Raw genomic sequence first — 26463 nt, forward strand, 5'->3', positions numbered from 1 at the left:
GCCTTGAAAATCTCTCATAAGTGAATTTAGTGTTGGTGAAAAGCACTGGCCCCTAAAGCCTGAGAGATGGGCAGAACCCACACAGCAAGAGAAGGCCTGCCCCCTCAGGTGAGTGATGGGGCAGCACTTAGCACTTAACTGAATATGGGGGATAAAAACATGAACAAACAGGGATGGGGTGAAGAGGTACAACATGAGGGAACCACAAGGAACACCAAGCAGAGAATCCTGCTTGACAACCCTGGAGACCAAAGTCCCCTATTTATATAAACATCAGGTGCATCATGGGTAATGGCAGTGAAAGCTACTGTGGCCTCAAGCCTGCCCTAGAGGGACCGACCACCTCTATGAGCTCAGTCTCCATTGCCATTTATTCTCTGGTCTCAGTACCAATTCTAGTGATTGTTTAGTGGTGTGTATCCATGTCCATTAGGAACTGGACTGAGGCCATCAAAGTCACCACTGAAGGGCCAGTGAACAGCCATCAGACAATAACAACTTTTAGTCATTACTAACCTGGGCGGCAGTCAAAGTGAAAGACTCTATATCCTATTACGTATCCCTTGGGCTATCCAGAGCTCCTTTTTGTAAAATGCTCAATGTTAATTTTCAGCATCGCTTCCCAGTCTTGAGCAAAACAAACTGAAACAAAACACTGGCCAACACGGAAGCTAACTGCTAGCCCCTTTAAACAATCAAGAGCGGGAGTTTGGGAACCCAAAACAATCTGTCCCACCAAGGATTAGGAGAGTCACTGGAGTGCAGAGGTGGGAGTTAACAATGTCCTTTTTTGTTAAGTAAAGAACTGAGTCCGCAATTTGATTTTATGGTGGGTCCTGGGAATTTGGAATGGCCTCCACATGGATCACAACTAGGACTCCAATCCTGCAATTAATAACACATGGAGTGTCACAGGCAGTCCTCCAGGTGCTATCAATGACCGGATTGGAGCCGAAAGTGTTCAGGAACATTGGTCCACTTCCAACAAAATAATGCCAGCCATTGCTTCTCTTCCGATCCCCTCTCCTACTGGCTGTGTCAGGAGCAATTCTGCATATCCCTAAATATGCCTCCAAATGCAGCTCTCACCCCCTCGGTAATATTGACCATGTATGAACCTGTTTCAGCTGCAGTCTTCATCCATGCCTCAAGGTTGCTTCTTATCTTGATGGCTGCAACTCCCTTCCCCGTAGCATCTCCAACCCCTACATTCCAGAATGTACAGAATACTGCTTCTTCTCTTCCCATGTATATAAGAAAGCATGACATCATCCCATCCTCAGATCATTCCAGTGGCTCCCAATATATTTCAGGATCCGGTTCACAACTGCTGCCATCTTTGTTTTTAAAACCCTGCGTGAACTCCTATCATGCTGAGTGTTTAAACTCTTCTAGTGTGCTCCTTCACAGACCCCACCCATAAACTGACATCTTCGATCCCTCAATGTTTTTGCCTGACCATCACTGTTTTCAGTTTCCCAGTTTTGTCTCATTTAAGGGTATGTCTACACTGCAGAGACTATGTCAGCATAGCTAGGTTGGCACTGCTATGCCAACATCGCCCCATAGCAGCCTATACCTACAGAAGGGTTGTTTCTTTTTTGTCAAGGCAGGAACACCACCTCCCCAAATTACATTAGCTATGTCAACGGAAGCACTCTTCCATCAGCATAACCCGCAGTGTAGGAGCAGTTATGTCAGTGTTGCTACGCTGGGCAGGGGTGGGTTTTTTCACACCCCTGATTGAGGTAGCTATGCTAATATATCTTTCAAGTGTAGACCAAGCCTTAGTCTTCCTCTGCATGGCCAACCATCCATACTTCAATCCTTCCTGGCCTATCCTAGATATCTCCCCATAAAGATGACCCACCAGCTGGATTACATGCCCCAGTGTTCTCTTATGCTCATGCTATCGTAAAGCTAGTAAAGGTTAAACAGGTACAATGGAAGATGGTCAGCTTATGGATCAGACCCAAGGCCCATCCAGTCCAATAGCCTGTCTCGGACAGTGGCCAGTGCCAGATGGTTCAGAGGAAGGTGTAAGAGCCCTGTAGTAGGCAGATGTGGGGCAATCTGTTCCCCACATTAGGTCTCATCCTGATCTCCAAGAGCAGAGACACAAGCTTAAATCTTGTAGCATGATGTTTAATATCCCTTCAAAAATGTTGTAATTAATTATTACAACTCTGGAAATTCTTGATATTACTGACAAACACGTTTGAAAGAAAATATAAACCACACCTCAACTCAACACGATCTCTACAGTACATGATGGCCCAGTATAATTTGCTCTTTTTCAAAGATGTAAGTCAGTTTCACACGTTTCCTCCCCTCTGATCTGGGTGTATCCTTGAATCACTGAAGGAAACATTTAGCTTAACTTTTTTATTCTCGACTGAAATTAGTTTCTTTTATTTTCTCCAAAGTAATAACTGATCATACAGCACTAGGCTTGTGTTGGCTTGAAATACACCACTCTGCAAGTGGGTCTACAAATCTGTATAAAAACAAAGCGCGAACAAGCAGTGATCAGTTACTTACAAGTGGGAAAACACATCAGGATGATCTCACCACTGTCAAGTCCAGCACCAAACAATTCACAGCTTCAACTTCCCTTCGTTAGGCTGATATATATATAACTTTTTGTTATCTTTTCTCATACCTATTTATTAGTCTCTCCCTATCAATCCTCCACCCCTGCCAGTACAAGTTTTGTGCTAACTCAGACCAGTTTCTTCCAGTGCTGTAGTTGCTTGCATCTTCTGATTTTCCTCACAAACGTGATTACGTTGCATCTTTCTTACTTATGTGCAACACTGAACAAGATTACTCTGCAATTTCTGTTAAATCAGAGCAGGTGTCTGTCAGACCTGTGCTCCCAACACTTGGGACTAAGGAGACCTGGTTTCTATTCCTTGTTTCTGCCACTGGCCTGCTGGGAGGCCTTGAACAAGTCAATTCACCTGTTGGTGCCTCAGTTTCCCCATCTGTAAAATGGGAATAGTGATACTGGCCTCCTTCTTACAGCGCTTTGAGATCTTCTGAATGCTGGAGAGCAATTCTCCTGCCTAGAGGCGCCACATGTGCCTTCTTGTTTAAACCTATTTGTGAGATTCTAGCCATAATCTCAGAGATGTTTAGCTTCTCTGTATTATGCGCCTCTGTCTAAGAGATATATCTACATTTCAGCAATGTCCCTTCTTACCTAAAGTCAACAGGTTTTCTGTAGCATTGATATAAGCAACAGAATCAAACTGCTCAAAGTCATCTTCTTTAGCCTGAAAGAAGAGAAAGAAAAACAAGTGTTCATACCCATTTTGAAATAGCTGGATCTTTTTTTCTCACAACTTCTAAGCTGTAGCACTTCTTAGTATTTGTTTCCTACTGTGCATTCTGAAAATGGACAGCAAGTGTCTGAGGGTCTGTCTTCACTGCAGAGTTACTAACTTGGGTGATCAATTGCTCCAGTCTCTTATGGCTCACCCAGGAACTCCACTTTAGCCCCTCACTGGGCCCCTCACCCCTCTAACCCCAGCATCAGCATCCCATCTTCACAAAAGGACTGGTGACCTTTTCACCTCTTCTTTCCCTTTCCCCTCTTGTCTTCTTGGGGTGGGCAGATGGCTTAGACTCCCTCCCCTGTTCAGAGGAGCCTGACACAGAAAATCTGCAAGAGAGCGGGGAGCCAGTCCCAATCCCATGGACAGGAGCTGCTACTGCAGGGTGAGTGCAGGGCACACTCACTCTCCAACACAGTACGTGTACCCGCTGACTCTCCGAGGCCTCCCCTTCGCACTGGACTGGGATAGAGACAGGGACACCCCTGTACCCTGCCGTCCACACACATGGGAGTGTGGGACCTGACGGTTTTACTCAGCCACACACACCCCAAGAATATTTTCACCAGTCATCTATCCACAGGAGCCAATATGTCCAGGGTACTTATTTAATATTTAGTATGGGAACATGTATATTACGTATCATGGGTAAGAAATATTTAATAAGCCAGATTTTTTTGCACTAAAGCTATTTATTGAGTCACAGCAGGCCATCAAGGTTTACAGATGTGTCCTGTCCCCAAAAATGTCGAGAACCACTGAGTTATACTTCAAGTGCACAGTTGTCTGGCCTGGCTGCAGAGAGGAAGTAGGCGTCTGCATTTTCACACGTTGTTTGCCTGCAGCATGGACACTCACGAGCTAACACAGTGGATCTCTCTCAGGATTTGAGGTGGTTCTGCACATTTATTTTAGAGAATATCTCCTACTTACCGAGACCAGATTTTTGTTGCTTATATCCACAGAGCATAGATCTGAAGGGATCTTCACACAGTGGAGCTTAATCTGGGAACACAAACCAAAGGGTTAGCCCTGCAGCCTAGCCAGGCAATTCCAGGTTCAGCCGTTGGGTATCGGGACACAGGAAGGCGCAGGACCAGGACCAGGACCAGGACTGCCAGGGGTTTACTATCTGGATGATGCCTTGGGGCCATGTGCCCTGCTCTCAGAGGAGCTGCACCAGCGTATGTGTAAGCAGTGTCAGGATGAGCTCCACCCTGACATAGAATCATAGAATCATAGAATATAAGGGTTGGAAGGGACCCCAGAAGGTCATCTAGTCCAACCCCCTGCTCGAAGCAGGACCAATTCCCAGTTAAATCATCCCAGCCAGGGCTTTGTCAAGCCTGACCTTAAAAACCTCTAAGGAAGGAGATTCTACCACCTCCCTAGGTAACGCATTCCAGTGTTTCACCACCCTCTTAGTGAAAAAGGTTTTCCTAATATCCAATCTAAACCTCCCCCACTGCAGCTTGAGACCATTACTCCTCGTTCTGTCATCTGATACCATTGAGAACAGTCTAGAGCCATCCTCTTTGGAACCCCCTTTCAGGTAGTTGAAAGCAGCTATCAAACCCCCCTCATTCTTCTCTTCTGCAGGCTAAACAATCCCAGCTCCCTCAGCCTCTCCTCATAACTCATGTGTTCCAGACCCCTAATCATTTTTGTTGCCCTTCGCTGGACTCTCTCCAATTTATCCACATCCTTCTTGAAGTGTGGGCCCAAAACTGGACACAGTACTCCAGATGAGGCCTCACCAATGTCGAATAGAGGGGAACGATCACGTCCCTCGAAAATCTGGTGGTGAGGTGTGGCAAGTTGTGGAAAAGAACTTCAGGGGCTGATCTCATTTGCATAGGCACACCCACCCCGCCTAGAATGAGGCCATAGCTGCCCAAATGGTCACTTTGGCTGCTGTGGGATCCCCAGTGTTTCCGTTATTGGGGCAGGAAGAATAAATTGTTATTACCCTGATTATGGGAACTGTGCTTGGAACTGTACTTGGCCTTTTGTTATGATGGAGGGACTCACCATCAACTAAGTAGCACTTGCTAGGCAAGGGTCATGGGTTCCAAAACTCTGTGAATTGAGAGAGGTTGGGGACAAGTAGTAATACTTGGTGGTATTGGCTCCTGGGTGAAGGCCTTACATGCTAGTTGCACTTCCTCCTCTCTCCACTGTGGAATATCAGAGCTAATTTTGATTCTATTAGGAGTCTAGTTACAGGCTGCTGAGCTCACTTGGGGCTAATGGTGCACCAGCACTGAGGCTCCCCTACTACAAGCTGAATTCACCTAAGAGCTGAAATGACTAAGAGCTGAAATCACTGAGCGTTGTGTTAAGTAGTGGGGGAGCCTGAAGATATATTGTAGAGCAGTTTGTGGGACAGCTGGAGTGCCTTGTGGACAGGCTGGTGGAGCAGTTCATAGGGATGGTGGGAGCTGCTTGTGGGATGCAGAGTGGAGCAGTTTGTGGGCCATGGAGCCAAGCGAAGCAGTTTGTGGGGCAGCTGGCGGAGCAGAGCGAAGGCCTATGGAGCTGTGGGGCGGTCAGCTTCAGATCACGTAAAGTGCCCCTTACCTCTCTTCCCCCCCATCTCCACCCAGGTTGGGAGGTAAAGCTCTGCAGATAAACTTTTGAACTCTGGGGCTGCCCTGACCAGGGACAGAGACTTTTGGGTCATTGGACTTTTGGGACTTTGGGTGATTTGGGGTTGCTGGACTCAAGAACCAAAGGGAAAGAGCATGCCCCAATTTGCTTGGGGTGGTTTTTTTGCTCATGGGTTGTGTTACGAATCCTGTTGGTGGTGTTTCCCCAACATAATGCCACATTGTTTCTCTCTGTTATTAAAAGGCTTTTTGCTACACTCAGACTATGTGCTTGCGAGAGGGGAAGTATTGCCTCTTGGAGGCGCCCAGCGGGGGTGGTACATATTTGTCCCAGGTCACTGGGTGGGGGCTCGAGCCGGTTTGCATTGTGTTATTGGAATGAATCCCCTACATATTCAACCCGGCCTTTGTTGCTGCCAACTCTGACGGGCAGAAGGGTTACATATGTAACACGTGCCGCCCGCTGCCGCAGGACACGCCGTGCAGAGGTGCAGGGGACCCGATTCTGCCGGCCTGAGCCCAGCTGACAGCGTGCGGGGCGCTCGCTGTGCGGGGAGCCAGAACCACGTGCTGGCTGGGGAGCGACCGGCGCCCCGCGGGCTGGGCTCAGGATCAGGCGAAGGCGGCAGGTGCTGCCCCCTCCTGCAGCCTCAGCCCAGCAGCGCCCCCTGCCGGCGGGGCCCGGGTCCTGGCAGGGCGGGGCGCGCCGCAAAGGGTGAGGCCCGCCCCTGCCAGACTCCAGCCCACACGCACCGCACCCGTGCCTTGAGCCCTCGAGGCCTCAACGGAAACAGCGTCCGGCGCCGGCCAGGCCTGGGGTGCGGGCAGAGGGGAGGCCGCGGGGCGATGGGTGGGGAGGCCGCTGGGGCCAGAGGCACCAAACTACACATGGGCCCATGGCCACATTTCCCTACGGCCGGCCCTGAGCTCCTCCTCGCCCCGCCAACTCCTGCCCCACGCTCCCCCTCCCTTTGCCCCCACCCCCTCGGCTCCTCACCCCATTGACCCCTCGCCCCCCCCACCCTCATCCTTCCATCCCAGCTCCTCGCCCCGCCATCCCCACAGCGCCCCTCTGCCCCTGACACTCTCCCCCCTTCCCTTCACCCCCACCCCACCGACCCCCCTCAGAGCTCCTCCCCAGCACCCGCACATTCCCTGGGGACGCCCCCTTCTGTCTTCGCCGGCCAGTGCACGGGGCTCGCCGTGCTACCCCTCCGACCTCCTGCCCCATGGCACTAACAACAGTGGAGGGGTAAAGCCGATGGGAGACTTCTGCCCCAATCCTCCCTGGTGGGGGGGGGCTCTACACCACTGCAACAGTGCCCCACTGCATCAAAGCCACTGCCTAGGGGAACCTTTGGGGGGTACAGGACTGTCCCCCCCCCCAGCCCCTCATGGCAGGAGAGGAGTCAGGTAAAAAAGGACGTAGCCAATGCCGCCCAGTGATGGCTGGCTGCCAGGCTGGGGTTTTGAGGCCTTTGGCAACTAGCACCAAGAAATGTGCAAGGGACCTTAAAACTACCTGTGCGCGCACACTGGGAGCTGGGGACACACTGGGGACACAGAGTTTGAGTCCATGCCAGTAGATTCTGTTAACATAAACATGGGTGCCAGTAGCTCTGATGGGACCCAAATGAGCTTGTGGAGTCAATGCAGCTCCAGTTGCTGTTAATAGTACTTGGGTAACTCTCTCCAGAAGAGCCCAGGGTTAATTTTCACATCCGAGATTTAGTTTTATATATTTATTGTTTTTTTATTTTCTGTCAAGATCACCCCTCTGTACTCCAACAGGGATCCCAGTGACACCTGATCGGAAAAAATTCAGAGCCATAATCTGCTGCACCAGAAAAGATGGTAGACCAGAATAGAATAATGAAACTCATGGATGATCTGGCCAGAACCAGAAGAGAGTTCAGAGCGGCTGGACATTTTGGGAGCCAGGAAGCTGCCCTGAGAGAAAAGCTCCATCGGGCATTCCCTAGAATACCGCAAGGGTTCCTCACCAAATTCATCCAATGCCACAGGATGTGCCAGTTGCCTCCTAGTCACTTTGAGAAGAAAATTCAAAAGACCTCCCAAGACAAAACCAAACTGTTCTATATCGGCTGCAACCGTGAAATATCTCACTACCTGTGGGAAGCTGAACCACAGTCAAGAAGGTGGCTGGAAATCAAGATGAAGTACAGGAAAGCCTGCACATATTATTGCCATGCAGGAGAGTGGGATGAGACCTGCACTGTAGAGCGACTTATCAGGCAGTACTATGGCATCAATCCCCGGTGCTTCAATGTCAAACGTACCAGAGCAAACCACTCTGGTATCATTTTTCTGTTGATCTACAAATTGAACAGACATTGGGGGGAACCTTGCAGTTACTTTCCACCAGTGACATTGAGTGAGCGTGAAGAAAATGTTTGGGTACTAGAGAGAGAAATCATCTTTAGGATCTGCCAAATGGAAGACAAGAATGAGCTAGTGCAGTTTTTGAAGACTGATTTCTTCCAGGTGATGGGGAAATACCCACATTACCTGCAGTGCCGAGCCATGACTGAGTTTCATCCCTCTCTATTCCTGCAAAATGTGGAAAAGATCCTCTGTGGGCTAAAGAAATCGGAAGGTTTTCTGGTGGGGATACTGGATGCTGAATTAATATCCCTGCGACCTTACCTGTGGGAGATGGGATCTACCAAACATGAGCTGGAGGCTTGTAAGAAAGTGCACACCTACTTCACTAAGGTAGATGGTACTATTGATGTGAGGAGATTCCTGGAGAAGAAGTGGTGGGATCCTTGCTGCCTTAACAATCGTACCCATTGGTACCAAGGTGAGAGGGTACCCATAGGGTCCTTCTTGTACCTGGTGAAATTTTACATTGGTCGTCCGCCTCTTATGGAAGCTTGCTCACACTGTAAGCATAGGAAATTACAGAAAGAACCCTATGTCTTAGGGCAGAGGAAGGGCCACAGATGAACCAATACGGAAAAGAAGAAACGTCGGAGGAAATACCTCTAATTAAAAATTCGGAATGAATATTCATTGTATATTCTGGACTCCCACCATTGCCTTTGCATACCTTGCCCACTCCTCTGTGACTAACCTAAAGAACTCTGAATGCTATTTTTCAGCTCTTCTGCTTTAGAGGACCAACATTCTGAAGACTCTTCCTACCCTCTCTTGCCAAGAGCCTAAGAGATCCTCACAACCACTTTGAACAAAGGTGCATGAGTCCTGCCATATTCTCTGCTGCTGAACTAGAGTGAACTGAGCTGAACTAGTCCTGCCTGTAATGTCTTGTTGCATCTTACACCCATTTTCCGATACAGGGATCTCTGGTTAACATTTGTCATTCAGCCATACTTCTAATTGTGAGGCCTCAAAGGCATTTAGGCACCTAATTCCCATTAAAATCAATCAGAGTTAGGTGCCTAAATATCTTTGAGGATCTGTGCCAAAGTGCTCAAACAGGATGTTGCTGAAGATCCCATAACAAAAGAATGCACTTCTTTGCATTTATTGTCCTTTTTCAAATTTAATAAAATAAGCGTTCAGAGTGTGACTTGTTGACGCGCTGGTCTATGAGTTTATACACACTGTGTACCCAATAAACAGAGCAACATCAACAGTTTTTATGCTGCCATTTCATATTGGGTGCAGACTAAACATGGAAACTGAATCAGAACTGGCATAGTGAGATGGCTCTACATTGTAAAGGGAGGTCTGTTCTGGGAAATTCTCAGTGGAGGGTTGGGTAGCAACAGTATGGAGCAGCTGGGAAGTGAGGACTGGAAGCAGTATCAGAGGATTCCCTAGGCATTCAGGTCCCTAAGCTTTCGTTTTAAAAATAAATTCAGCATGTAGCACTTACAAGGGCAAAGAAAATCAACCTTAAGTAACCAGATACTGTGTAGTGAATCTGCAAACAGCTTGACACTATATCTCTAGTATAAATTTTCCTCATTCACCTCAGTATCAGTGGTAGATAGTTTAAATGTCGGCATTATTAACTGGTACACCACAGCCATTTTCAATCTGCAGCCCTCTCTCCCTCTTTCACACATTCCAGAGTTAAAACAGTTTTTCCAACAAAGGAGACATCGCTTTTAATGATAGAAGCGGGGCTTGAACCTTTTGCCAGTAATAAACTTGTTCCAGGATACAAATGTCTGTGGCTTATCCTAGGGATCAGGCTATGGCAAATCACAAACGTTTGTTTCTTGGAATGAATGTTTGACGAGTGTCCATACTAGCAGATACAAATGTGATAACTACCTCAAATTAATTAGCAGTCAGTTAACTCAAAACTGATGAAACAAGAAATCTTTGGGTTAGGGGAGGGAAGGAGGGCTCAGCCTATGGTATAAAGCACAAACATTTGTAGTGTCCAGATTAGCACGTACAAACTAACTGGCAATCAATTAATGATCCAGTCAGTTAAACACTTTAGTATAGATAAATCAGTTGGTTGCACCAGCAATAGTCAACAATGCCATGGTGAGAACCCCACTTCTGTCCCGCAAATGCTGAGAACAGGGAGGTTGTTGGGATTCCTATCAGGGTGCTTGGTCCTGAACTCTGCTCAGGGGTTCCACTGTTTGTCAGCCGTTGAGTACTTGATGTCTTCATAAATTAGAATCTCCATCCATTCTGTTGCTGGAAAAGAAACAGCTTTTGCTTCCCCATCCCAGAACCAGCTAATTGTTTGGGATTTCCACAACTCTCTTTTCACAGCCTCTTGGGGGCTGCTGTGAAAGGGGTAGGTGGGAAGAGTCTGTTTCATTGCTGTCCAAAGTGAGTTCTGAATCCTAGCCATGAAACTGACCAGAGTCTTGTTAACGTCCCCCTACTGATGCTTGGGAAAGCCAGGAGCTGCAACAGAGACATTTGAGCTGTCTGTCTGCAGTATCAGAAAGAAAGCACTGCATCTGGTCATGTTTGGAAGCTTATTTTATATTCTTAAGGACAAGAAACGTTTTTTTTCCAAATTAAAGCATAAATTCTGCAGAAATTGCTGATTTTTAAGTCTCATCCACGATTACCAGGACGAGTTTCTGCTCACCAGGGGTGAGTGAATTTTTAAGCCTTAAACTAAAGAATCATACATTTAATGAGAAAAACATTGCTGTAGCCAGCCTGATGCCAATTCCCCCCCAGCAAAGGGGCATCCTGGGGGTATGTGACACCAGAGTGGCCTCTTGAGGGTCATTATCCATCAGCACAAGTTAGACCAGTCCCAGAGCTGCTCTGATATGCAATGGAGGCCAGTTGACCCCTATGAGCCCCTAGGATCAGAGTAGGAGGAAAGTGGTGTAAAGCCAGTTTTACCTCCCTTTAGCACACTTGGGGATCCATCCCTTTGCATTTAGATTCAATAATTTTAAGCTTCATATAACTGTGTTTAGTGTACAAACTGTTGATTTTTACACTACTATTTTCTTTAAAATCTGTTTTATGTGAACAGTAAAGTGCCCTAATTTGTTACCGTTTAATATTTAATGCTAACATTGTATAATTATGATTGAGGATTTTTTAGAAAGTTACAATTTGAGAGAACAATGTTCAAACAGGAAAACATTATTTGAGTTTGGACTCTCTAGAAAGAGAACTTGCCATGTTCTCTGCTGCTGAACTAGAAATAACATTTGATAAAACCAGCCTAAGAGTCTGATTTAAAAGAAATTGGAAAAGTTTCCAAGCATACGCACTTTGTCAGTAGAGACCATCTCCCAGAACAAAGGAGATCTCACATGCCTTGCCAATATTAGAGAACATCAAATAACCTAGGAATTTTTTTCAGAGTAGCAGCCGTGTTAGTCTGTATTCGCAAAAAGAAAAGGAGGACTTGTGGCACCTTAGAGACTAACCAATTTATTTGAGCATGAGCTTTCGTGAGCTACAGCTCACTTCATCGGATGCATCGGATGAAGTGAACTGTAGCTCATGAAAGCTCATGCTCAAATAAATTGATTAGTCTCTAAGGTGCCACAAATCCTCCTGTTCTTCTAGGAATTTTTAGTCACTGTCTATATCCACACACGCATTAGTGTTTCTATCAAGCCAATGAGAACAGTATGAACTCTGAAAAGTCAATCTCAGGAAGGCTTGTGTGGACTGGACCAGGCTGATGGTGGGATGGAAATTGTTGAAATTGTTGAAATCATGGTGGAATTCCTCAAGGGCTTTCCATCCCACCATCAATCTCAGCCTGGTCTAGTCCACACAGGAGAGTGGGTTGGTGGGGGGGGAGAAAACCTGGATTTGTGCTGGAAATGGCCCAACTTGATTATCATACACATTGTAAGGAGAGTGATCACTTTAGATAAGCTATTACCAGCAGGAGAGTGGGGTGGGAGGAGGTATTTTTTCATGCTTTGTGTGTATATAATAAGATCTTCTACACTTTCCACAGTATGCATCCGATGAAGTGAGCTGTAGCTCACGAAAGCTTATGCTCAAATAAATTGGTTAGTCTCTACGGTGCCACAAGTACTCCTTTTCTTTTTGCGAATACAGACTAACACGGCTGTTACTCTGAAATACTGCAATACCATACCTCTTCCATACATAAACGTTAACATGAACGTAGGCAGTGCCAATAACTTAGCTGAGGCTCCAGCAGGTTTATGTGGGGGGCAGCATCAGCAAGGTTCTCCCATGTGTTTGAGGAAATACAGCATCTCTCTACAGAAAACTCATGGTTTTAGTTTAATTCCCACCGCATATATGTTGTTTTAATAGATTTATTATTTTCTCCCATTCAGAATTTCTGCAGTATACTCCAGCCAGGATTCCTCAGACAGCATATCACAGGAATCTATTCAGAGTCAAGACCATGCACTGTTTCCCAGATAGGACAGTGAACCAGGAAACTTGTGGATCGTCTGGCCAGAATCACAAAGAAATTCAAGGCACACGGGCCCTTTGAAAGATGCCTTGAGAGAGCAGCTCCCTTAGGCTACCCCCAGAATACTGCAAGCATTCCTCACTGAATTCAACTAGTGCTTGGGATGTGTCAGTTGTCACCTAGCCAGTTTGAGGAGAAAATACAGAGGACATCCCAGGACAAAACTGAATTTTTATATTGGCTGCAACTGTGAGATAACTCCCTACCTGTGCAAAGCTGAACCAAAGTAAAAAAGGTGGCTGGAAATCAAGATGAAGAGTAGAAAAGTCTGCACATATTGCCACACGGGAGGGTGGGATGAGACCTGCACTGCAGAGCGACTTATCAGGCAGTACTGTAGCATCAATCCCCAGTGCCTCAGTGTCAAACATACCAGAGCAAACTCCACTTGTGTCATCTTTATTTGAATCTCTGAATTAAACGGGCAGCAGAGCAGGACCCTAAACTCTTCTACTAGTGGTTCTGGATGAACCCCAGGAAAATGGGAGTTTGCTAGAGAAAGAATGCATCTCTAGTCTCTGCCAAGTGAAGACAAGACTGAGCTACTGCAGTTTTTGAAGACTGATGGGGAAGTACCCACATTACCTGGATTAGGGCCAGGCCATAACTGAGTTTCATCCTTCTCTATTCCTGCAAAAGGTGGAAAAGATCTTCTGTGGGCTGAAGAGATTGGAAGCTTTCCTAGCAGGGATACTGGATGCTGATTTAATATCCTTGCAACCTTACTTGTGCGAGATCTGCTCTGCCAAATGTGAGCTGAAGGTATGTGAGAAAGTACACACCAGGTACTTCACTAAGGTGGATGGTACCAAAGATGTGAGAAGATTCCTGGAGAAGAAGAAGTGGGATTCTCACTGCCTTAATTGCATCCATTGGTACCAATGTGAGAGGGGTGTCTATAGGCTCCCTCCTGTACAGGGTGAAATGTCACATTGGTAGTTGACCCCCAACAGAAGCGAACCTGTGCTCTTAAGTATTGGGAAGTCCAGAGAGAACCCTGTGTTTCAGGGCAAAGGAAGGGTAACAGCAGAGCCAGTATGAATTGTTTCAGAGTAACAGCCATGTTTGTCTGTATTCGCAAAAAGAAAAGGAGTACTTGATAAATTGGTTAGTCTCTAAGGTGCCACAAGTACTCCTTTTCTTAGTATGAATTGTGGAAGTCTTGAGCTATGGCTTATGATTCAGCCTCCCATGTATTAAGGGGACAAAATAGAGCTGAAGCACGACATCACTCAAAGGTCCATGGCAAAATAATGCAACTTTTTGTAAAATTTTATGAAACGATGGCTTTTAGCTGGAGCATTTGTTAACATGCTGTACCATGCTGTACCATGCACTTCCACACTCCTGCATTTACACTCTAAGGAGGGCAATATCTGCAGCCTTTATGCTGACATCTCACTTTAGATGCAGCATTTCCAAAATGCGGTCCTAAAGACATGTATCGTTTGCCTGACTGCCTCCTGTTCTCTGATTTGTGTATCCTCTCCCAACGTTCTTGGGTGCAGGGGACAATTTCAATAGCCAGCAGCGCTCCCAGAAGAGACAGAAGGAAGAACAGAGGAGAAAAGGAATGGAGGATAAGAGAGCTAGAACCATAGCAAGAGATGAGGAATGTCAATGGGTTAGGTGGGAATGGGGACAGCAATTTAAGAGTAGTAAATTAAGAGGATGAAGAGGAGAGGAGTTCAGATGAGCATCAAGACATGCGGAAAGGACAATATTCAATTATGCACAAGAACATTTCTTTGCTAGTAAATATTAAAAGGTTTATTCCTTGTTAGTTCTGTGTTATATTAATGAGTTTACAGAATTCTTAGTGAAAGCTGGTCTACTGACAGTTTGTGTGTGGCAAGCTGGGGTATAAATAGGTAGCACAGTAGCCTGCCCCACACTAAGTGGCCATGTAGACCCTGCTACTGTGCAGTAAAAGTTCCATAGTGCACTTTGATTGACTGTTTCTAAGTCCACTGAATGCATCCAATGAAGTGAGCTGTAGCTCACGAAAGCTTATGCTCAAATACATTGGTTAGTCTCTAAGGTGCCACAAGTCCTCCTTTTCTTTTTGCGAATACAGACTAACACGGCTGTTACTCTGAAACCTGTTTCTAAGCAGTTAGTGCACTATAGATACATCCCAGCTTACCACACATTAACTACCTGTGCAGACAAGCCCTGAGTGATTTTTCAATGACAACTGGATTTAAAAATGAAACAAAAAGACTATTTTGCTGTGTGAGGGTCATTGTTTGCAGTTACAAACAGACACTGTTTTTGCAGTAACCATTTGTCTTGTTTGAACCCACTGAGATGCTGTTCAAAGTTTGAGGTTACATGTTTACAAAGCACATTTTGTACCACATCCTGTGAAATCATTAAAGGTTAAGTCTTTGAAAACCTGCTAGACTGTCATTTCTTTCTGCCAGTGAGCAATGAGTATCCTGACCTGTCCCTGTCTGCTTTGTTCTACAATAGCCCCTGCATTTCTCTGCATCTGAAGAGGCATGGGCATTTTCCCTCTGGCTCCGGTATGTCTGAACTGGTCTTATAAAGGGCTGTAAAAGAAGACATGTCTGATCAGCTGGCAATGATTACTAACATGTGGGGATCATGTATCACTGTATAGGCTGAGTATTTGTAGCCAATTGGCTGCAGACATGTAATAAACTAATTTCTTAAAGCTATTAACATGCTTTCTGGGTGGTGAAGACAACTCAGGCCTTAACACCATACCGTGCATATGAAGTTAGGTGGGAATGTGGTGTGATCATAGAGCTTTGTGTGACACCATCGTTAATGCTATTTTGGTTAAGAATCTGAGCACCAGAAGTAACCTTTAGAATAGCCTCAGTTAACGGGGAGGGAGGGCATGGATTAAAAAGTCAGAGTGCTCTTGGAGGGAAGGGGGAAGAGAGAAGAGGATGTTATGACTAAGGAAGGAGAGTAGGGAACTTCCTGTGGAACAGCTAGGATATGGGCTTGGGGGAGCTGACGTGTTGGGAGGGGTGGGAAGAAGGCCAGAAAGGATCAGGTCACTTCCTCAATAGAGACATAGGGAATGGCGTTGGGTCGATTTTCCAGGCATACATTAACGTCTGTCTTGACTTTTGTTCACATGGATTCTGCAGCACTTCCAGCAGTAGAGAATTCAAAATTTTATTTATTAGCTACATTGCACTAGTGTCAGTACCCCACTGTGCTGGACAGAACAAAGAGAGAGTCCCTAGCCCAAAAAGTTTACAATCTAATGTGATAAAGCTCTGTCCTTGCCTCCGTGGGTCCCGCGTTTCCTGGCGGATTTCGCTAGCCTCAGGGGCTCACTGTGACCCTCCACGTAACCCTTCTCTCTCTCGAGACAAGGGTCACAGTCTTATAAGCCAGCAAGAGAGGTGAGGAGAAGTTATCCTTCCTTGCACAGTCTCTGTTGTCTCCCAGTCTCAGTGATTAATCAGGGGGCAAGGGTGAGGGGGGGAGCCCGGGCCCACCCTCTACTCCAGGCTCCAGCCCAGGGACCCTAATAGTATCAGCAATGGTAGCTGACCTTTTAGAAACATGACATGTACAATTCCCTGGGCTACTTCCCCCACAGCAGCCCCCACTTCCTCAAGCTACACTTCACCCTTACCTCAGGGCCTCCTTCCTTGTGCCTGATATGGTGTGTACTACTCAGCCTCTCCAACAGCACAACTTCCTCCCACAGCTCCTGACATGCACACCCACCTGACTGGCTGGGAGGCTTTTAACTAGTTTCAGCCAGCCCCTGATTGGCTTCAGGTGTCCCAATCAATCTAGCCTTCTCCCTGCCTTCTGGAAAGTTCTTAATTGACCCCAGGTGTCTTAATTGACCTGGAGCAGCTTCCATTTCACTTAACCTGGTACCAGGGATTTGTTTAGCCTGGAGCTAATATATCTATCTCCCACTACTTTTCTATAGCCTTCTGGCCTTGCCCCATCACACTAAGTAATATTTGACCTGTGCCTGCAGGTACAGTATTGTCACTGAAATGAAATTACCTATTGCATGGAAGATGGCAGCCAAGCAGACCACTACTGAATAACTTGGCTATAGATGCAGCAGCAAGTCCCTAACTCTTTCAAAAACTGCCACGGGGTCCAAACAGAAGGAAGAGAACCTCAGCTTTTAAGGTATCACCTGTGTGACCCACACAGCCTGAACAGTATAGACCCCAGGATAAAAGTATAAGTTGACTCCAATACTATGGAAACTGTAGTAACAAGTTTCAGAGTAACAGCCGTGTTAGTCTGTATTCGCAAAAAGAAAAGGAGTACTTGTGGCACCTTAGAGACTAACCAATTTATTTGAGCATGAGCTTTCGTGAGCTACAGCTCACTTCATCGGATGCATACCGTGGAAACTGCAGCAGACTTTATATATCCACAGAGAATATGAAACAATACCTCCTCCCACCCCACTGTCCTGCTGGTAATAGCGTATAAGATGATGTCTGTCTGTATCTGTACAAGTTTTTTCATGCAGTTGATAGATTTCCACTCCATACGGCTAAATGCAGTGCCTTGCATAATGACAGGTTTCAGAGTAACAGCCGTGTTAGTCTGTATTCGCAAAAAGAAAAGGAGTACTTGTGGCACCTTAGAGACTAACCAATTTATTTGAGCATGAGCTTTCGTGAGCTACAGCTCACTTCATCGGATGCATACCGTGGAAACTGCAGCAGACTTTATATATACACAGAGAATATCGCCAAGGTATATTAAACCAGGTGCTTAGACGCGCCCTCCCAAGACTGTTGTGATGCTTCCTCAGTTAGCTGGGAAAGCACTTTGAGAGCGAGGGATTAAAAGTGCTATATAACTGCCAAGTATAATTTACAAGTATTTTGCCTCCTCATTTAGTTAGGTTGGCACTCACCAGAAATGGCCCATCTAGGATATTCTCTTGAACCATTTCATCTGTGTATCCATGGCGTTGGAGCTCTGCCAGGTACTGTGGAGTCCCCCCTACTTTCTCTTGAAGGGATTTCGCACAGATCACTGCTTCAAATTTGGTCTTCTGGGCAGCTCTGTGAGCCACCAGCCAGTGACCGGCCCCTGGCATAAGGAAGTACAAGATTGGAATAGACATCAAAGTAAGCAAACAACCCTTAGAATGTGTTTGTGCAGCACCAACAGTGTGCTAGGCACTTTGGCATTTGATCTGATGTAAAACATGGCTAAATCACTGTTTTTTAAAAATGACCTCTCTGTAAAATATTTGTGTATAAAATAATTAATCGGGGGCAACTCGATCATCAGTTAAGGACAGAAATATCAAGCCTGTTGCCAGAGACACAGAAAAGCAGAATTTTACCACTGTTTTTAAGTAAATCCTGGATTTTTTCTGTAATTTCTAAGTTTTTCATGGATATCAACTCAGCCAAAACAATCCCACAAAATATATAGGACATAGCTAAAGACAATGACAGGGGACAGATGCTGCTCCCTGGATCTCTGGCTGCAGCAGTACTGTTCCTGTCCTACCCGGTCATCAGGCTGTGATTCCTATTGAAATTCTCATTAAAATGAAGCCCTAGAGATTATACAACTGTCCACTTTGTATCAGGTGAAGTTTTGGAACATTTTCAGGTACATTTAAACATAGTTTTAGAATGTACTTGTTTACATTACAAATTCTGATTATTATTGTGTGTCTTCCTATAGCATCTGGGAGCTCCAGTCCTGGACCAGGACTCTGTTGTGCTAGAAGCTGTACAAATGCAAAACAAAAAGATGGCCCCTGCCCAAAATACTTTACAGTCCAGGGGCTAGAACAGGGGTGGGAAAACTACAGCCCGTGGGCTGGATCCGGCCCCTGAGTGCTTTGGATCCGGGCTGCGGGATTGCCACCCTCTGTGGCGCTGCGGGCCCTGCGCCACGTCCCTGCGGCCCCTGAGGGAGGGGGGGCAGAGGGCTCCACGCACTACTCTTGCCTGTGGATACCTCCCTCGAAGCTCCCATTAGCCAGGAACAGGGAACCGTGGCCAATGGGAGCTTCGGGGGAGGTACCCACAGGTGAGGACAGCGCACGGAGCCCTCTGCCCCACCCCTACCCCAGGGGCCGCAAGGACGTGATGCCGGCCGCTTCCCGGAGTGGTGCGGGGCTGGGGCAGGCTGGCAGGGAGCCTGCCCTAGCCCCAGTGCGTGCCGCTGCCACCCCATAGCTGCTACAGGTAAGCAGCGCCAGCCCAGAGCCCACATCCCAAACCCCTCCTGCACTCCAACCCCCTGCCCTGAGCCCCCTCCCGCACCCCCTCCTGCACCCCAACCTCCTGCCCCGAGCCCCCGACCCTCCCTGCACTCCTCCTGTACCCCAACCCCCTGCCCTGAGCTCCCTCCCGCACTCCTCCTACACCCCAACCCCCTGCCCTGAGCCCCCTCCCGCACTCCGGACCCTCCCTGCACCACTGCCCGGAGCCCTCTCTCGCACTGTGCACTCCCTCCTGAACCCCAACCCCCTTCCCTGAGCCCCCTCGTAAAGCCCGCACCCCTCCTCTGCCCCAACCCCTTGCCCTGAGCCCCTTCCTGCACACCGCACCCCCTCCCACACCCTGCACTCCCTCCTGCACTCCAACCCCCTGCCCAAGCCCTACATTCATGGACCTGCACGCAATTTCCCCACCCAGATGTGGCCCTCAGACCAAAACGTTTGCCCACTGCTGGGCTAGAATGTGTTATGAAGGTACAGCCCTTAGTAGCAGGAGGTGCAGATTTGCACCACCCCAAAGAGAGCTGGAGTAGAGCTTTTGACTCAATGGTTGCATCTGCGCTACAGAATTGAACAATTAGTAAATGAATGTGCAAGCCAGTGCCTGTACCAATGGTGCAATGTTTAACTAACCACTCTGCTTCAGGTGCAGCTTTTCCCTGCACATATATACGAGTGCTGTTCTGCACCATTGTAGCTGCATTGTCACCTGGATACTTAACAATAGCCAGCACACTTCCCTGAGGTAGTGGCTCATGGGAGATTTCAAAAGGTGTCAAGGAGGAAAATTAAGGAAGAACCAGTGCCATTTCCAAGTCCTTTTCCCAGCATCACAATTACTTTTCAAAAGCTCCAGCAGAAACTCTTCTGGTTGAGCAAGAAGCAAAAGGTGAGCGTTGTTCTTGGCCTCCATTTGGCTAAAAGGACTTGGAAATGGCTCCATGTCTTGGAACCTTCTGGGACTTTCCCAGGAAATAGAATCATAGAATATCAGGGCTGGAAGGGACCTCAGGAGGTCATCTAGTGCAACCCCCTGCTCAAAGCAGGACCAATCCCCAATTTTTTCCCCAGATCCCCTAAATGGCCCCCTCAAGGATTAACTCACAACCCTGGGTTTAGCAGGCCAATGCTCAAACCACTGAGCTATCCCTCCCTCAACTTCTACAGTTTCCTGGGCTCCCACAAGGCCTTTTGAAATCTCCCGGAAGCCACTGCTTCAGGGAGCTGTGCTGGGAGCTGTGAAGAAGAACGAGAAGACAATGCAACTGATATGGCATAGTCTTATGCAAGTGTCGGTGCAAGGCAAAACTTAAAAGTGCATGAATAGTGTGTACACAATACACCATTAGTACTTACCCTTATGATGTCCCATCTGTTCATTACCAATGATCAGTTCCCTGGTGCAGACATAGTCTTAATTTGTTGTGTTCACACATGACTCTAGACTAAGTTTGTAAGGGCAGAGGCTCTTATTCATTTGGCATAAATGTACAGCATTGTGTACATTTATGACATGCACATGACAGCAAATACATGTGTCATGAAAAATGAGTTATTTTCTTTGGTTTTCCCCTCCCCAGATCATTATAGTGACAGTTACACTTGAGTTACTGTCTGTGATGATAATCTAATTAAAAGTATCACATTTAACCAAATTTAGCCGTGGTGTAAAAGGGTGCAGTTCCCATAAAAGCCATTTATGCCAAGGCTAAATTTGGCCCAGTGACTTTTCCTACATTAAGTGCATGCAGATGTAAGAACTCTTGCACACAAACTGAAGTAAGTGTCTAAAGTTTCTAGTCTGAATGAGACTCATCTCTTAACACATATATTTTAACATATGGGTGATGGAGACAAATCAAAAGTCCAATTGCCAGATTCCGAGGTGGCGTAAGTCAGCATAACTTCACTGAAAATAATGGAGCCACACTGCTTTATACCAGCTTAGGATCTGGCTCCAAGCCTTTAACAGTTCTATGGAATCTGACATGGTATTATACTGCGGGGTGACAAAGTTATTAGCAGTCAAAAAAATGTTACCTTCTTCACTTGTCCGCAAAATGTTTCTGGCAGGGAAGCAGTTGGTTGCATAACTGTTTTCATTGTCCAGTTTATACAGCTTTGTTGTAGCCATCTTGTCTGCAGAGTTACTAAGAAGATCAAGGCACAAATAAACCAGTTTACACTTTCACTGGTACTTTTACTTTCACAGCTAATAATATTACTCAAAGCACTGTACTGCCAAATATAGGCAGCTAAATCCATCTTTAAAATATCAGAACATGTTTACTTGAGTCAGTATAGAATATGACTCCGATTATTTTTCTGCTTTAACCCCCATCCTCCCTTTTCTTACCCCTTTCAGAGAATCACAGAATCTCAGGGTTGGAAGGGACCTCAGGAGGTATCTAGTCCATCCCCCTGCTCAAAGCAGGACCAGTCCCCCAGTAAATCATCCCAGCCAGGGCTTTGTCAAGCTTGACCTTAAAAACCTCAAAGGAAGGAGATTCCACCACCTCCCTAGGTAACACATTCCAGTGCTTCACCACCCTCCTACTGAAAAAGTTTTTCCTAATATCCAACCTAAACCTCCCCCACTGCAACTTGAGACTATTACTCCTCGTTCTGTCATCTGCTACCACTGAGAACAGTCTCGATCCATCCTCTTTGGAACCCCCTTTCAGGAAGTTGAAAACAGTATCAAATCCCCCCTCATTCTTCTCTTCCACAGACTAAACGATCCCAGTTCCCTCAGCCTCTCCTCATAACTCATGTGTTCCAGTCCCCTAATCATTTTTGTTGCCCTCCATTGGACTCTTTCCAATTTTTCCACATCCTTCTTGTAGTGTGGGGCCCAAAACTGGACACAGGACTCCAGATGAGGCCTCACCAATGTCGAATAGAGGGGAACAATCACATCCCTCGATCTGCTGGCAATGCTCCTGCTTATGCATCCCAAAATACCATTGGCCTTGGCAACAAGGGCACACTGTTGACTCATATCCAGCTTCTTGTCCACTGTAACCCCTAGGTCCTTTTCCGCAGAACTGCTGCCTAGCCACTCGGTCCCTAATCTGTAGCGGTGCATGGGATTCTTCCATCCTAAATGCAGGACTCTGCACTTGTCCTTGTTGAACCTCATCAGATTTCTTTTGGCCCAATCCTCTAATTTGCCTGGGTCCCTCTGTACCCTATCCCTACCTTCCAGTGTACCTACCACTCCTCCCAGTTTAGTGACATCTGCAACCTTGCTGAGGGTGCAATCCACGCCATCCTCCAGATCTTTAATGATTAATCATTAATCATTTCCTTTGTTATCTTCATGTTCTGAGGCCTTGAGCAAGTCACACAGGCCAACGTTTGAAAATCTGGGTGTCAAATATTAAGCACCTAAACAAGTGATTTGATGGAGGAATGATGATGGTCAGTGTGGCTTTGGCATGACAGGGTAAAGTGGTGAGGTAGTGGCACTGGTTACCAATGGAGGACGCAAGGAAGTGGTGAGGTTGGCACCTGGTTGGTGTGGAGGTGCCGACAGGGAACGCGGTGCGAAGCAGTCAGCACGTGGTTGGTGTCGGGGTGACAACGGGGGACAAGGCATGAAGGAGTTGGCGCACGTGGGACATGGCGCGTGAGTGGGATGGGAGACCAGTGGGAGAGGAGGCGCGGGGGAGTCAGCGCGCGGTTGGCGTGGGGTACCAGAGGGGGATGCGGCGCGTGAGTGGGATGGGAGACCAGTGGGAGAGGAGGGGCGGGGGAGTCAGCGCGCGGTTGGCGTGGGGTACCAGAGGGGGACATGGCGCGTGAGTGGGATGGGAGACCAGTGGGAGAGGAGGGGCGGGGGAGTCGGCGCGCGGTTGGCGTGAGGTACCAGAGGGGGACGCGGCACGTGAGTGGGATGGGAGACCAGTGGGAGAGGAGGGGCGGGGGAGTCGGCGCGCGGTTGGCGTGGGGTACGAGGGGGGGACGCGGCGCGTGAGTGGGATGGGAGACCAGTGGGAGAGGAGGCGTGGGGGAGTCGGCGCGCGGTTGGCGTGGGGTACCAGTGGGGGACATGGCGCGTGAGTGGGATGGGAGACCAGTGGGAGAGGAGGCGCGGGGGAGTAGGCGCGTGGTTGGCGTGGGGTACCAGTGGGGGACGCGGCGCGTGAGTGGGATGGGAGACCAGTGGGAGAGGAGGGGTGGGGGAGTCAGCACGCGGTTGGCGTGGGGTACGAGGGGGGGACGCGGCGCGTGAGTGGGATGGGACACCAGTGGGAGAGGAGGGGCGGGGGAGTCAGCGCGCGGTTGGCGTGGGGTACCAGAGGGGGACACGGCGCGTGAGTGGGATGGGAGACCAGTGGGAGAGGAGGCGCGGGGGAGTCAGCGCGCGGTTGGCGTGGGGTACCAGAGGGGGACGCGGCGCGTGAGTGGGATGGGAGACCAGTGGGAGAGGAGGCGCGGGGGAGTCAGCGCGCGGTTGGCGTGGGGTACGAGGGGGGGACGCGGCGCGTGAGTGGGATGGGAGACCAGTGGGAGAGGAGGCGCGGGGGAGTCAGCGCGCGGTTGGCGTGGGGTACCAGAGGGGGACGCGGCGCGTGAGTGGGATGGGAGACCAGTGGGAGAGGAGGGGCGGGGGAGTCGGCGCGCGGTTGGCGTGGGGTACGAGGGGGGGACATGGCGCGTGAGTGGGATGGGAGACCAGTGGGAGAGGAGGGGCGGGGGAGTCAGCGCGCGGTTGGCGTGGGGTACCAGAGGGGGACACGGCGCGTGAGTGGGATGGGAGACCAGTGGGAGAGGAGGCGCGGGGGAGTCAGCGCGCGGTTGGCGTGGGGTACGAGGGGGGGACATGGCGCGTGAGTGGGATGGGAGACCAGTGGGAGAGGAGGCGCGGGGGAGTCGGCGCGCGGTTGGCGTGGGGTACCAGAGGGGGACGCGGCGCGTGAGTGGGATGGGAGACCAGTGGGAGAGGAGGCGCGGGGGAGTCAGCGCGCGGTTGGCGTGGGGTACCAGAGGGGGACATGGCACGTGAGTGGGATGGGAGACCAGTGGGAGAGGAGGCGCGGGGGAGTCAGCGCGCGGTTGGCGTGGGGTACGAGAGGGGGACATGGCGCGTGAGTGGGATGGGAGACCAGTGGGAGAGGAGGCGCGGGGGAGTCAGCGCGCGGTTGGCGTGGGGTACCAGAGGGGGACATGGCACGTGAGTGGGATGGGAGACCAGTGGGAGAGGAGGGGCGGGGGAGTCGGCGCGCGGTTGGCGTGGGGTACGAGAGGGGGACATGGCGCGTGAGTGGGATGGGAGACCAGTGGGAGAGGAGGCGCGGGGGAGTCAGCGCGCGGTTGGCGTGGGGTACCAGAGGGGGACGCGGCGCGTGAGTGGGATGGGAGACCAGTGGGAGAGGAGGGGCGGGGGAGTCGGCGCGCGGTTGGCGTGGGGTACCAGAGGGGGACATGGCGCGTGAGTGGGATGGGAGACCAGTGGGAGAGGAGGCGCGGGGGAGTCAGCGCGCGGTTGGCGTGGGGTACCAGAGGGGGACATGGCGCGTGAGTGGGATGGGAGACCAGTGGGAGAGGAGGGGCGGGGGAGTCGGCGCGCGGTTGGCGTGGGGTACCAGTGGGGGACGCGGCGCGTGAGTGGGATGGGAGACCAGTGGGAGAGGAGGGGCGGGGGAGTCGGCGCGCGGTTGGCGTGGGGTACGAGGGGGGGACATGGCGCGTGAGTGGGATGGGAGACCAGTGGGAGAGGAGGCGCGGGGGAGTCGGCGCGCGGTTGGCGTGGGGTACCAGAGGGGGACATGGCGCGTGAGTGGGATGGGAGACCAGTGGGAGAGGAGGCGCGGGGGAGTCGGCGCGCGGTTGGCGTGGGGTACCAGAGGGGGACATGGCGCGTGAGTGGGATGGGAGACCAGTGGGAGAGGAGGGGCGGGGGAGTCAGCGCGCGGTTGGCGTGGGGTACCAGAGGGGGACGCGGCGCGTGAGTGGGATGGGAGACCAGTGGGAGAGGAGGGGCGGGGGAGTCGGCGCGCGGTTGGCGTGGGGTACCAGAGGGGGACATGGCGCGTGAGTGGGATGGGAGACCAGTGGGAGAGGAGGGGCGGGGGAGTCGGCGCGCGGTTGGCGTGGGGTACCAGAGGGGGACGCGGCGCGTGAGTGGGATGGGAGACCAGTGGGAGAGGAGGGGCGGGGGAGTCAGCGCGCGGTTGGCGTGGGGTACCAGAGGGGGACATGGCGCGTGAGTGGGATGGGAGACCAGTGGGAGAGGAGGCGCGGGGGAGTCGGCGCGCGGTTGGCGTGGGGTACGAGGGGGGGACATGGCGCGTGAGTGGGATGGGAGACCAGTGGGAGAGGAGGGGCGGGGGAGTCAGCGCGCGGTTGGCGTGGGGTACGAGGGGGGGACATGGCGCGTGAGTGGGATGGGAGACCAGTGGGAGAGGAGGGGCGGGGGAGTCAGCGTGCGGTTGGCGTGGGGTACGAGGGGGGGACATGGCGCGTGAGTGGGATGGGAGACCAGTGGGAGAGGAGGCGCGGGGGAGTCAGCGCGCGGTTGGCGTGGGGTACGAGGGGGGGACGCGGCGCGTGAGTGGGATGGGAGACCAGTGGGAGAGGAGGCGCGGGGGAGTCGGCGCGCGGTTGGCGTGAGGTACCAGGGGGGGACATGGCGCGTGAGTGGGATGGGAGACCAGTGGGAGAGGAGGGGCGGGGGAGTCGGCGCGCGGTTGGCGTGGGGTACCAGAGGGGGACGCGGCGCGTGAGTGGGATGGGAGACCAGTGGGAGAGGACGCGCGGGGGAGTCGGCGCGCGGTTGGCGTGGGGTACGAGGGGGGGACATGGCGCGTGAGTGGGATGGGAGACCAGTGGGAGAGGACGCGCGGGGGAGTCGGCGCGCGGTTGGCGTGGGGTACCAGTGGGGGACATGGCGCGTGAGTGGGATGGGAGACCAGTGGGAGAGGAGGGGCGGGGGAGTCGGCGCGCGGTTGGCGTGGGGTACCAGAGGGGGACGCGGCGCGTGAGTGGGATGGGAGACCAGTGGGAGAGGAGGCGCGGGGGAGTCAGCGCGCGGTTGGCGTGGGGTACCAGAGGGGGACATGGCGCGTGAGTGGGATGGGAGACCAGTGGGAGAGGAGGGGCGGGGGAGTCGGCGCGCGGTTGGCGTGGGGTACCAGTGGGGGACGCGGCGCGTGAGTGGGATGGGAGACCAGTGGGAGAGGAGGGGCGGGGGAGTCGGCGCGCGGTTGGCGTGGGGTACCAGAGGGGGACGCGGCGCGTGAGTGGGATGGGAGACCAGTGGGAGAGGACGCGCGGGGGAGTCGGCGCGCGGTTGGCGTGGGGTACGAGGGGGGGACATGGCGCGTGAGTGGGATGGGAGACCAGTGGGAGAGGACGCGCGGGGGAGTCGGCGCGCGGTTGGCGTGG

General features: G+C 50.4%; 1 protein-coding gene across 3 annotated transcripts in view; it reads right to left on the reverse strand.

Annotated features, from left to right (window-relative positions):
• XRRA1 (X-ray radiation resistance associated 1) overlaps window positions 1–26463 on the reverse strand; it is a 60920-nt gene that overhangs the window by 26637 nt on the left and 7820 nt on the right. For 2 of the 3 annotated variants that reach the window (XM_075125888.1, XM_075125882.1), the window contains exons 2-5: window positions 21112–21210; window positions 17740–17918; window positions 4272–4343; window positions 3206–3278 (exon numbers count right to left, since the gene is read on the reverse strand). In XM_075125888.1, the coding sequence (XP_074981989.1) occupies window positions 3206–3278; window positions 4272–4343; window positions 17740–17918; window positions 21112–21210 (423 nt within the window). Of the gene's footprint in view, window positions 1–3205; window positions 3279–4271; window positions 4344–17739; window positions 17919–21111; window positions 21222–26463 lie in introns of all 3 variants that reach the window. The other variant, XM_048838871.2, reaches the window with a different exon arrangement.

The sequence above is a fragment of the Caretta caretta genome, chromosome 1 (assembly GCF_965140235.1).
Source record: "Caretta caretta isolate rCarCar2 chromosome 1, rCarCar1.hap1, whole genome shotgun sequence".
In the NCBI taxonomy this organism is placed as follows: Eukaryota; Metazoa; Chordata; order Testudines; family Cheloniidae; genus Caretta; species Caretta caretta.